At 41.1% G+C, this 13,997-nt stretch overlaps 1 protein-coding gene across 2 annotated transcripts in view; it reads right to left on the reverse strand.

Annotated features, from left to right (window-relative positions):
* mbtps1 (membrane-bound transcription factor peptidase, site 1) overlaps positions 1–13,997 on the reverse strand; it is an 85,938-nt gene that overhangs the window by 17,147 nt on the left and 54,794 nt on the right. For both annotated transcript variants that reach the window (XM_055648590.1, XM_055648589.1), the window contains exons 12-17: positions 12,057–12,201; positions 10,778–10,966; positions 7,930–8,102; positions 5,901–6,016; positions 3,782–3,938; positions 1,907–2,031 (exon numbers count right to left, since the gene is read on the reverse strand). In XM_055648590.1, coding sequence (XP_055504565.1) covers positions 1,907–2,031; positions 3,782–3,938; positions 5,901–6,016; positions 7,930–8,102; positions 10,778–10,966; positions 12,057–12,201 — 905 coding nt within the window. The remainder of the gene's footprint in view (positions 1–1,906; positions 2,032–3,781; positions 3,939–5,900; positions 6,017–7,929; positions 8,103–10,777; positions 10,967–12,056; positions 12,202–13,997) is intronic.

Here is a 13,997-nt window from a genome sequence, read left to right on the forward strand (position 1 = left end):
CGATCTTGACTCCCGTAGCCGCCGGTGTTCGGGCCCTCCACGTCGAGGCGTTCAGCTCCTGCATCGGGGAGTTGTCAGCTCCCCAACGCCGGGCGATCGAACTTCGCGTCGGGGCTGGTCAAACCTTCTGCGGCGTTGGAGCTCCCAACTAGCCTCACCCGAGACTGCGAGCCCTTGATGGTAAGTCCCAGGCAAGGGATCCACTCCGATGTTGTCCGCGCCCCGTGGTGGGGCTCACGACAGTCCGAGGAGGCCTCCAGCTTCAGTGATGGTAGGCCACAGAACCCGGAGAATGTGATCCGAAAAATTGATCACATCTCCAGGAAGGCAGGAACTTGAAAAAAAGTTTCCCCGATCCCCTTCCCCCACATAAAACAAACCGAAGTACATTAAAACAAACTTTTAACAAATGCTAAATATAACAAAAAGATGAAAAAACGAACAGACTGCCGGCAGTGCTGCCATCTCCGGCGCCCCTGGTGGTCTTCATTATTAAGACTAAGTCTCATCTTGCATTAGAATCAAGAGAAATATTAGGCAATAATTTGGTCACTAGCCCAAATGAAGCTGTTCAGATAATGCCATAGCATTCTGTGCTCAAGGTTAACTCCCAAGAATTGCATAGAATCAGAGAATCAAAGCAACACAACACAGAAACAGAGCCTTTGGCCCACCTTGTCCATGCCGATAAAGATGGCATACTGGGTTAAACACAATTGCCTGCGTTGGCCCATAGCTCTCCAAATCCTCCTATCCATATCTGTCCAAATGGGGGTTGTCCCTTGAGTTCTTACTTAAATCTCTTTCCTCTCACGTTAAGCCTACGCCCTTGAGTTTTAGAATCTTCTCTTTTGAGAAAAAGACCAAACGCTCACATTATTCATGCGTCTTTCACCTCTTACGGTTCAAAGAAAAGTCCCAATCTCTCCCTATAACTCAAGCCCACAAGTCCAGGCAATATCATGCTGAATCTCTTCTGCATCCTTTCCAAATTAATGACATTTTTCCTATACGTGGGCAATTAGAACGGCACCCCTGGTTCTACGACAACACGTCACATTTGGGTGGTGCGCAGAGCCGGTAGCCTCGCCAGCACCTATGGTTAAAGTGTACATTGTCAGATTTTAATAAAGGCAATTTTTATACATTTTGGTTTCACCAGTGCTCTCTTTCTTCTTAATGATGTTCCAATCAGTTGATTTTGGTAAGCCTAAGGTTTGGCTGATGTCTCTAACAGGTTTATTCTTGTTTCTCAGTCTCATAATGGCTTTTTTGACTTTCATTGGCACAACTTTGGTCCTCATGTTGAAAAACAGCATTAAGAGTTTCCAAAAGTGATGGAAAGACTGGAGGAAAGACTAGATGCTGAGAGCTCTCTTATACCTGCATTAAGGAGGCATTTAAACACACCTGAGCAATTACAACCGCCTGTGAAGCCATGTGTCCCAAACATTATGGTGCCCTGAAATGGGGGGTGGGGGGGACTATGTATAAACACAGCTGTAATTTGTACATGGTGAAACCAAAATGTATAAAAAAAGGGCTTTTAATAAAATCATACAATGTGCACTTTAACCACATGTGATTTTTTTCTATTACAAATCTCAAATTGTGGAGTACAGAGGCAAATAAATAAATGATGGGTCTGTCCCAAACATTATGGAGGGCACTGTAGTCTTGTGATGTGGACTCGATAAGAAGAAGACCTGGTGCTGGATCCGAGATTTATTTCTCAGCATAAATGCTGTGGATTTCTAGCGAACATCTGCTTCATTGCACTCCATTTGAAGTCTTGGGTTTGCTAGTACTTTGAGGGCAAATGCCGACAGTTCCATGCTGATTGAATTGAAACACTTATGTAAAATCATGTACAAAACAATACAGCCACAATCATATCAATACTTACTGTCATGATTCGCCATATTGAAATCCCCTTCGTACAAGCCATCACCAAAAGCCATGCCCCACACTGACAACAGATCATTGAGTGCTGGGATGTTTGCCCCTCCAGTATCTGGCATCCACCATTGCCTACAGGCCAAAAAACACACAAAGCAATTATGTATCAGTTTAGATCAAGAAAAAAAATGACTTTTGTAACATGGAATTGAATAATATCCCATGAACTGCTTAATAATCCTTCAATTCATGATTTTCACATTTTCAGTAAAGATTGGTACTGCTCTGACTTGAATGTCAGCAATCCTTAGCAGCTGGTATCTCCCCTGTGTAACTTCCTGAAGCCATTCACAAATATATACAATTATAATCACAAACAGCAGTGCAGCCAAAATAAATGTTTGGTGCAACATTCATATACACACCAAATAAGATTACTGGACGCTAAACAGAAGACCGTTGCAAAACCCAAGACCATGGGTATTAACCATTGGGGCCTCGAATAGCAGTTTATAAAATAATGAGGGGAATAGATAGGATAAACAAAAGGAACCTTGTTCCTCAGGGTGGCATTGTCAAATACTAGAGGACATAGCTAAAAGATCAGCGAGAGAAAGTTTATCGATGTGTGGGGCACTATTTTTTTTGTGTACAGAGAGGTAAGTGCCTGAAACGTCCTGCTATGGATGGTGGTGGAAGCAGATACCTTTGCAGCATGAGGCTTTTGGATAGACACATGAATGTGCAGGAAAAGGAGGGATATGGAACACATGCAGCTAGAAGATATAATGCTCAGCACAATCATCAAGGGCAGGAGGACCAATTCTGGTGCTATACTGCTCTATATTCTACATTCACGCTTTCTATCCTGACTGGTTTGATATTTCATTTGCTTTTCTTTTATATCGATTGGACAAACATCACATGTTGAAGGACATTTGATGGAAAGGTAAAAGAATGGAATTACAAAAAAAAAAAAAAAAAAATTATTTGACCACTAAAATCAAACAGAAGCAAATGGAACCAAATATAGATTCCAGAATGTAACCAATCTTCGATACTCCCACACTATTTCAGCCCTTGCTGTTGAAGATGAATGTCCCCTGTACAACTTTCCTTATCCTATTCTGTGGACTACATGGAAATGAATTTAAAATTTTAAAAAAAGTGTACAGGACGATGACAAAAGTGTTGATGGTGAAAATGCCTGGGTTAAACCAAGAATTATTTATAATTGAGTACAAGATTCAAATTTGGAGAATAGATCGCCACAAGTACAATATTTTGACCCTAATAGAAAAAAAATTCAAACCAAATACATCAATAAGCTGCTTCAAAGTTACTGCATAATTTCTAGGAGCAGAATAAGGTCATTGGGCCATTCAGGTCTACCACCATTCTAACATGGCTGATCTATCTTCCCCTCTCAATCCCATTCTCCTGCCTCATAACCGCCAACACCCTTGCCAATCAAAAATCTGTCAATCTCCACCATAAAAATATCCTTAACTTAAATTGTTTAACTGAAGACGGCAAACTTTCCATGAAGTTATGGTAATTTATCTAAATTAACAATATTTTCCTTCAGATAAATTATTTAGATTTTCATCCAAGACAACGGAAACAAAAAACTTCCAATAAATTTTGTAATCAAATTTTGTTCAATAAACAAACAAATCTTTAATCAATTTAAAAAACAGGACATATTGATGTGCAAAAAAAAAATTGGTTGGAACAATGGGCTGTGGTTTAATATGTTCACACATTTTTCTTACATTATTTAGTCAACAAATGAATCTCATGCGTTCCCATAAGCAGCAAGTACAAATAAATGACAATATGTATATCTTCAACATTATGGAATCCGAGACATCAACTTTACCTTGTATTTTCATCATAGAATTTCACTTTTCTCATTACAGATGTGTTGTACCAATCACTGAAGACAATGACCGAAAGGCCATTATCTACGTCTCGCCTCAGTTTCGTAATTTCCTCAGGAAAATATTCCTCTTCACTGTCCACCATCAGCAGGGTACCTGCATGAGAAACAGTAGATTAATTCACCGATTATTGCATATCTGAACATAGCTGTACCAGAAAGGCCTAAAGCACAATTAATCACAGTACCATCTTTCAATTCAGCTGAATTTCTGGAATTAATATATGGGTAGAAGTCAACTGCAAAACTCAGCTAACATCAACAAGCCTTAGAAAATAGTGCAAGGACAGTCCTTAGGAATAAGGATACTTTACCTTGTGAAACAAAGAACACATTGTAAAACAACATAACAGAAGATGTATCAATGCAAGACCAATTCAATTATTATTCTGCCGTGCGTACAATATTTCAATGTAGCTTAATGTGATTGTTGAGAAGTTTCCTTTGTACTGACTTCATCTGTACCTACCCACGGAATTAAAACTATTTTTCTTAAGGATGCAGTAAAATAAATAAATTAAATACAAAACAAATATAGCATTATCAGACTTTATTAGCATTTATTATGAGAAATGGAACAGATGGAGAGAAAAAAATCTCCACCATTGTAAGGTAGAAATATATCAACAAAGCCAAATGCTCATTTTCAACTAAATGTTCAATAACAAACTATTTCATTCAGAATTAAAAAACAAACATGTTGACTAGCTGGCAAATCAAGTTATATCAGATATATATTAAAAAAAGAGGCAAGGACTGTAATTTCCTTATGTAAGCATTCAAGTCGCAATGATTCTACTTCCACCTCAATCCTCAATATATCTCACACAAAAACTCCTAATTTGTGGCAAATCAAAGGTTACTTGTAAGGCGAAATTGAATAGAATTGACAGTTATTGAGAAGGAAGCCGGTGTGCTGGACATCTTTTGAAAGTTTCTTCACTTCAAGGTTAGGAAATGAGGAGTTATTTTGTGACAATACACTGTTCCTACACAGCTCCTGTATATAAGCCATGTTTAAGATGACGCATACATACACAACAGATTTAAGCTTACAAGGCCAGTTTATATTTTCTGGAGCAAAATATAAAAGTTGGTAGATTGCGGAATATTCAGGTGGGGATCTAAGCAAAATAGAATTTTAATCTAAATCCTAATTCCTCATTATCTGAAAATTTAATATCAATTTGAAGTGTGTTAAAAGTATGTATTTGTACACAGATTTTCTATCCGTTTCCAAACAATGGCAGCCTTGCTGTCTGTCTTTTCGTCTTTTTTTTGTTATTTTTTAATATGTTTTAAAAGTTTGTGTTAATGTTCTCTGGCTGGTTTTATGTGGGAGGTGGGGGAGGGGGTCGGGGTCAGGGGTCAGGGGAAACTTTATTTTCAATCTCTTATCTTGCCGGAGATACGATTGTTTTACGGATCGTATCTCCGGTCGCTCCGCGGCCTAACATCATGAAGCTGGCAGCCTTGCTCGGGACTGACTTTGAGCCCCACCGCGGGGACGTGTACATACCATCAGAGCCGATCCCTTGCCTGGGATGAACACTCCAACAGCAGCCTGCGGATTTCACCATCGAGGAGCTTGCAGTCTCGGGTAGAGACCGATGTTGGGAAGCTCCAAAAGAAGCAGAAGGTTTCGACCAGCCCCGACACGGGGACCGTTCGCCCGATGCGAGGGAGCCGAGATTCCCCTCCGATGCAGGAACTTGATCGCCCCAGCGAGAGGGCCCAAACGCCGCCGGCTAAGGGTGTCAAGATTGCCCTGTCAACGGAAGGCTCGATGCCCCCCGACCGTGGGAGAACAAAGAAGGGAAGAGATTGAACTTTTTTTTCGCTTTCCATCACAGTAAGGAGTGTGGAGGAGTCACTGTGGTGGATGTTCATGTTAAAATGTATTTTGTGTGTTCTGTTGCTTTTTATTGGTATGACTGTATGGCAAATTAAATTCCTCGTATGTTGCAAAACATAATTGGCTAATAAAGTATGATGATTTTTCCAAGTTCCACAACCTCATTTAACTTTGTCAGATAAAATCTTATAACGCAGAACATACCATATTGACTGGCATCAAAACAGTTGATGGGTGCTCCGAGTACCTCCACAAAATAGCCAATACTGCGCAAATGTTGGTACATATCTCTAAAGTTAGTGTGTATGTGATCACCATTCCTAAAGGAAAGAAATGTAAAATGTAGATTAAATGTCTCATTCTCCAAAATACAAAATCAATTTTAAACATTCAGTGGTAACCTTAATTCACAAAGAGCATAACGATAGCTGTGTGGAATTTAAAAAATCCTGCAAACACATTGATTTTGAACTTCCAAACTAGGTTTGTAAACCAGCATCTGCACTCAAGAAATTGTAGATGCTGGTTTACAAAAAAAGACAGTGCTAGAATAATTTAGCGGGTCAGACAGCATCTCTGGAGGTTATGGACAGGTGTTGTTTTGGGTTGGGACCCTTCAAGTCTGAGGAAGAATCCCGACCTGAAACATCACCTTATCCATGTTCTCACGAGATGCTGCCTGACCCGCTGAGTTATTCCAGCACTTTGTTTCTTTTGATTGGTTCCATGACGCTTTGGGGGTATAAACATTTTTACCTATTTGTTGTTCAGGATATTGCCTCAACAACTAGGCCAGTATTTAGTGCCCATCTGGATTGCCCATAAGATGATGAGCTAGGCTACCTTCATGAACTGAAGGTCGTTCTTTTGGTGCTCAGCTAAACTGGTGCTATTGGTTGGGGAGTTCTCGGAATTGGATGTACTGTATCAAAACGAAGGAACAGCATTTCATCTCCATATGGTTACGGTATATTCAATTTGGAGGGAAATTTACAAATAATGGTCATTCATGAGAGGTGGGAGCAAGATTGGAGTACTCTAACTGCACAATTGTAAATGTTACATTGTGCAGTCACAATATAAGTAGTGAAGAAGGGAATGAATATTTAGGTGATGAGAGGTATACCATTCAAACAGGTTGGCTGGACTAAAATGGCACCACATTTCTGGAGGTCCATTGAATCTGTACTCAAGAGAAGACAACAGTATTCCATAAATATCCTGCCTCAAGTTTCTAAATGCCCTGCCTATAGCTGCCGCTGCTGCTGCTGCGGAGGCTGCTACTGCGGGTCTGCGGACGGCGGCAATGGGAGCCCGCGGGTCCCTGGAGGGAGACTGCTTTTCAGGGCTCTCGCAACGGCGACTTCTCCCGCCCGAGTTGCGGGGTCGAAGAGCTCCTGGAGCAGGGCCTACATCACTGCCCCGCGCGGCTTGGAATGGCCGCGGGACTCTGCGAGCGCACGCCGGGGGCTCCAACACCAAGACCCGGTGTGCGACCTCGCACCACCCGGCGTGGCTTTAATGGCCGCGGGACAATCGTCATCGCCAGCCGGGGGCTTTGACTTTGACTCTGACATCGGGGGGGGGGGAGAGTGCAGTGGAGAGATAAGGTTTTTTTTGGCCTTCCATCACAGCAATGTGATGGATGTTTATGTAAAATGTAAATTATGTTGTGTCTGGGGTCTATTTGTGTGTAATGTATGGCTGCAGAAACGGCATTTCGTTTGGACCTCCAGGGGTCAAAATGACAATTAAATTGACTATTGACTATTAGCAGGTGTCATGTCAAGTCATTCATCAAAGGTTCTTGATCAAAGAATCAGGTTTGAATGTAATGTTAGGATATTTTCAAAATGTAGAAACAAGGAACTGCAGATACTGGTTCACAAAAAACGCAAATGCTGGAATAACTCAGCGGGTCAGGCAGCCTCCATAGGTGATGTCATTTATCCATGCTCTCCAGGGATGCTGCCTGACCTGCTGAGTTATTCCAGCACCTTTGTTTTTTGGGGGCTATTTTCATCTAGTTTGGCCGAACAGGAAAGACCTTTTTCTCTTGGATCATTCAGTTCCCATATTACATGTTTTATAATTGGCAAGCCTGGATATATATTTGTACCAGCTACCTCTGCATGATCCATTTGGTTCCTTTCAGCATTTCATTCTAGATATTAAATGAGATCAGTGCAGAAAAAAAAGCAAAGCTCAACAGGAGTGCCGTTTCAAAACTCACCAATCTAGTGGGTCATTTTTCATGCGCAGGTTATCCCTCGGAAAGTAACCAGGTGGGTAGCGCAGATTATGGTACTGATCCCACAAAACACGCTTACTACGAGGTGGTGTCGGAATGATTTTCACCTTAATTGGCAGCTTTACGGTTGATGTCATTTCATTGCCATTGTTAGACTATCAAGAAAAGTGAAGATATGAGAGGACTGATTAGCACAAGGGGATTAGTACACAGATTGTCAATGCACTGGATATATTAATTTCAGGGGAATCAGGGAACCATATCAAACCACAAAATCTAATTTAGGACATATTACCCTGCAAACAGAATATTCACGCACAACAAAAGTAGCAATATCACATTCAAAATGATAAACCACCATCAGTAACTCTCTCTCTCTAGCGGAGACACAATAGCCACTAATTAGTCGTAAGTGAAGCCAACTGGTGCAGATGCCCCAGAGAATTCAGTCATCCATCATAACACCATTTCATAGGCATTCCTCGGAAACAAAGCCTGGATCACTGCTATTGGATTAGGCAAGATCAGTTAAAGTATTCAATTGGCAAGCTCAGAAAAACTGATTGTTGGATTTTATCATCTTCCACTGTGTGGCTGTTAGTCTGATAAGGAATGGAATATTTTTCCCTAAATTTTGATACTTCATGATCCATCCTATACGACGAGAATAAAAAATTACATTTATAAAATTGCCATAACTTTGAGTTTGTTTCAAGTTTCCAATGAAACAGAACAGGTATCAGCTTGCCCTTCTGTACTCTATGTTCAAAGCTTAAGAGCCAGCAGGCCAGTTTCAAGGGAACTCGGGCTGCAGTTTACACAGCAGGAACTCGGAGGATATGTTGATACATCTTGCTTTTGCAACCTGGTATTGTTTCGCTACCCCTGGCCAAATTGTATTTCATGACATTTTGTGCCGATTTAGAAGTATTTGTGCACAATTTCCTGTCCCCGCAGTGGGAAATAGGATGAGACAATTTGTCACGGTTTGATGTACCCACAAGATAATAATGTGCACAGCTCATTTTCATTACTTAATCATTAAAGCTGAAACAAGAGGTTACAATTTAAACATCTGGGAATTATTTCATTTGCAATAAAGTGAGATCATACGGAAAATGGTGAACTGCGTGTGAATTAAAATGACCCCATCTCACAAGACCAGATAATCTTAGATCAGAATTTCACAAGATCAGACATTTTAATACATAAACAAATTGGAGCCAGCAATGTTCTGCAAAGATTAGACCTTTTGTGAACTGCTAACGGCACATCACATATCCTTTGATTGATAGACTGATTTAGCCGCTGATTGTTGCAACTTAGGGCCACTTGATGCCACTTTATTATCAGTTCTTGATCCTGGTACTGCAAAAAAAGGTCCTTTTCAATGCACCTATCCAGGTCATTCAATTTGTAGATCACAATTAGCCGGTTTTTAGGTATGTCTGTTCCAAAGAAAACATCTCTAGGTTATCCAAATTTTCTTTTGTAGGGAAGGGAATTTCCAGTTTCAGCAACTTCTTTGTGCATTTCCTCGATAAACTCTCTGATGCTAATCAGTTCTTTCCCACACTATGGTAGCCAGAATCGTACGGCTTTTTCAATCCGTGGTCTAATTACTACAATACAATACAATTATTTATTGTCATTTGAACCTCAAATGAAGTTCAAACAAAATTTGGTTTCTGCAGTCATACAACAAGAACCAAGACACACAACCAATACAATTTACACAAACATCCATCACAGTGAATCTCCTCCTCACTGTGATGGAAGGCAAAGTCTTGTCTCTCCCCTGTGTTCCATTCTTCTCCTGATGTTAAAGCCCCCGGCGGGCGATGGCAAGTCCCGTGGCCATTAAAGCCGCGCCGGGCGATGCAAGGCCTTGCTATTTTCAAGGTCATTTTCAACCCCGCAACTCAGGTGGGAGAAGTTGCCGTTGCGGGAGCTCCGTAAAGCGGTCTCCCACCAGAGACCCGCGACCTCCCGATGTCACCGTCCACCGGACCTGTGGCTGGAGCCTCTGAGCTCTGGAGTCGAGTCACAGCCGCGCGCCACTACAACTCTCCACGCTCTGAAGCCGGCCAGCCCCACGATGGTAAGTCCGCAGGCTCCGCAACTGGAGCCCCCAGGTCGTTCCGGTTGGAGGCCGCTCCACTGTGCTAGGCCCCAACGACAATGGAGACCCGACAGTGAAAAGGTCGGGTCACCCGTACAGGGAAGAGATGAAAAGATTCCTCTTTGTGTATCCCCTTTCGTTGCTGCACTTGCCAAAATGCCTACTTCACACTGGCACGTGTCATTATCCCTCTCCCAATGTTCCACAAACCCATCCCATCTTCCTAGCCTTCTGCATTATTTGAGACTGCAGTGCCTCCTCTTTTACATCCGACCCACTTCCTGTGAATCAAAACTAAAATAATGTAGCAACTCCTAGGCAGAAAACGCAGCATCTGCAAAATGTGCAGGTCAAGTCCTCCAGCTATTAAAAGGGAGCCAACAATATTTAAAAAACACAGGAAAACCCCAACTTTGATTTTCTTTTGCAACATATTGGATGTTAGTAACAGTAATCATCCACTGTACCAAAAAAAGAGCCCAGCCACTAAATGTATCAGCAGCACCAGAGATGGCTATTCACTAATCATAAGACACTCTCTTCATGTTGAAGAACCTAGTCAGGAAGAGTTTTTTTTTACTAGCACTATATTCTCAATGCTGGTTCAGACTGCACCAATCAGTTTTGATGTTAAGGCGATGACATTAGCACCCTGACATTCCACGACATTACAATTTCACAGTATACAAACAAATAAAAAACACTTACATCATTTTCAGCTGGTGAGGCAACAGTTACCATCACATGACCCTGAGCAATGCCTTCCCAAGATGCAGCTTTCTTTGTGACAGATATAGATATAGCTAGGAATCCAGACCAAGGCCAGAGGACTTGTGAATAGGAAAATGCAACCTCGATACGGTCTCCATTCTGGGGCAGGTATGGTTGCCATATGGGCTGGAAAAGAAAGGGAAAGTACAGTAAATTGTGATATGCCGAATTAAATTTGATAAGGATTAGTTTCCACAATGGAGGCTGCGGCAGGATGGCAAGACAGATCATTCACTTGGTGCTTCTGACTGAATGTAGCCTGGAATATTTTAGCCTTGTTCTTAACATTGAGCTCCACTTCCTCCCTTCATTGGTGTAATTACCATTGACCATTCAGAACAATGCAGAGGTTGTATTCCATCTGTTGGTTGTGGGGTCAATTAACACGTGACTAGTGGATGCTATTTGGACACAGTTTGCTGGATTGACAGCCCATTTTTATGGGTGCCTGGTGCTGCTCTGAACATGACCTTTTGTTCTTCATATTGAACCATAGCTCGATTGTAACCATAAGCTGCCTACTTGTAAGTGTTGGTGCCACAATGCACAAAAGCATTATACTATTCCAGCATAAACATTGCTAGTCTGTGTCTTATTTTACAAGACACTCAGTACATTGAAGTAATTTGGGTGCAATTATATACTGCTCAAATAAATCTAAGTATGACATTGATATTATTGCATAGTATTAAATTCCAATACATAGCCGGGGCTATGACAGAAATATTTAAAATGATCAGAGGGATAGACAGAGTTGATGTGGATAAGCTTTTCCCTTTGAGAATAGGGAAGATTCAAACAAGAGGACATGACTTCAGGATTAAGGGACAGAAGTTTAGGGGTAACATGAGGGGGAACTTCTTTACTCAGAGAGTGGTAGCAGTGTGGAATGAGCTTCCAGTGGAAGTGGTGGAGGCAGGTTCGATGGTATCATTTAAAAATAAATTGGATAGGCATATGGATGAGAAGGGAATGGAGGGTTATGGTATGAGTGCAGGCAGGTGGGACTAGGGGAAAATAATTGTTTGGCACGGACTTGTAGGGCCGAGATGGCCTATTTCCGTGCTGTAATTGTTATATGGTTGTTATATGGTTATTATGTACAATAGGAATCAATAAAGGAATCAAAGGCATCATATCTAACAGTGCAAAAGAAAAAACAATAAAGAAAACTACAGTCACATGTCAAATTGCATTATTTCACAGCTATGCTTACCTTATCAATAATCCGACCAGTGACCCCCATGCCATTTAAGATTGTTACGTTGATGACAGTTGGCATCCCTCCACAATAGATTGGCTGGGAGCAATAGGGCCACATGTAAGGACATTCTGTCAGATCAACGTAGCTTGGACTTAGGCTGAAAGAGAACAAAGTTCATAATTACAGAATGTAATGCAAATATCCTTTCACTAGACATAACAAGGCTAGATGTAACCGAGTCCTTTCCAGAAACAAACTGAAGCTTGGTTTCTAGAGAGTAGATAAAGACATATCTGGATTGTAAATAATTGTTGCAGGTTTCTTTTGAATCAAAGATACAAATGATATATTTTTGAAACAGCTTTTTATTTTTTCTATTAATTGCTCAATAAGTAACAATGGCTTCAATTTATAAAGCACTTTATACACAAATCCAAGCCACTTACAAATACAAGGAACCAACTGGGTAGGAGACGACTTGGGCGTTTAATTTAGATGACAAAGCAGCATGCTCTTGAACTTGGTAAAGAGGCTCCATAGGATAGACCAGCATGAAAAGAAACTTGCATCGCTAGCCTCTATTTCTTACAGCAGGAAATGGTTGCAAATGTAATAACCTGGTCACAGCTGGTCCATTCTCTCCACACGTTCAATTTTCTGGTACCTTCAAGGATGCAGCAATTTTGCTGTCTTAAAGCATGCTCTTTAGCAGGATTTAATTCCAACATGTCTTGTTTTTAGTATCACCACCTACGGCCTTTTGTACTTAAAAGTACCAATATATCACCAATAGTGATATTCTGGGTTTTTCCATCCAGATTTTGGTGGATGACAATTCTCCTGCTGCTGATAATTGAATAAACTTCAGTCTTGAGTTGCTGGGCCTGATATAAATTTGTCGTAAGATTAGCACTGTGGCCAATTAAGAGCAACAGACATTACATCAAAACACCATTGGACACAGATACCCAAGTAAAATTGAACCAAAACAGATGACGAGGGATAATTCTGCAATTGCCATTGTCATGTCGAATATAATTAAAGATGGGTGTAGTTGCACAAAGTTAATTATCTCAGCTCTAATGGCAGCGTCATACAGCACAGAAATAGAAACTTCGGCTAAACATGTCCATGCCGACCACGATGCCATTAAGATGCCCTGGGCCCTACCATATTCAGCTGCTACTTCCATGGCTGTGTCAAAATATTAAAGGTCAGACGTAATACTTGCCATGAGGCATACACTTATGTGTACCTCCTCCCTTCATTGACTTTGGTCACAGGTAATTCTTTGATACACCGCCATCAAGTATTCTCTCAACTTTCTTTACTCCAAGGAGAACAATCCAGCTTTTGCAGTCTAATCTTTCATCTGCAATCACTCACCTTTGAAACCATCCCACTAATCTATTTCTTGACTCCTTCTGGGAACTTCACACCTTTCCTGAGGAAAGACAACCTCTTCCCACTGTAGTGCCTCAGACCCTTTTTCCAGGTGAAGCAAGGATTTACTTATATTTCTTCCTGTTTAGAGCACTACCTTTAATGTTTAAAAACAGGTTTATTCCACAATGTGGAAACCAGATTAATTCCTGCTGCACAGAATGGTTTCATTCAGTTTGCAACCACGATCAAGTTTCCAGTGGCCTGTTATTTAAATTTGCATCTCACACCAAATGCAACCAGCTACAAAGCCCCCATATGAACTTGAGGGTAGACAGAAATGCTGGAAAAAGTCAGCGGGTGAGGTAGCATCTATGGAGCGAAGGAAATAGGCAACGTTTCGGGCCGAATGTATGACGCAGTACATTCCAGTCTTCCAGGATGCACGATGAAACCAATAAAGTCAGATAATCAGCAATATCTGCGCTTGGTTTAGCACGTCCAGCATTTAGATTTTCCTTTGATAATTTTAGTTTTTATTCAATTATCTACATTTCATTATTCACCACT

Source organism: Leucoraja erinacea, chromosome 17 (genome assembly GCF_028641065.1).
Source record: "Leucoraja erinacea ecotype New England chromosome 17, Leri_hhj_1, whole genome shotgun sequence".
Taxonomy (NCBI): domain Eukaryota; kingdom Metazoa; phylum Chordata; class Chondrichthyes; order Rajiformes; family Rajidae; genus Leucoraja; species Leucoraja erinaceus.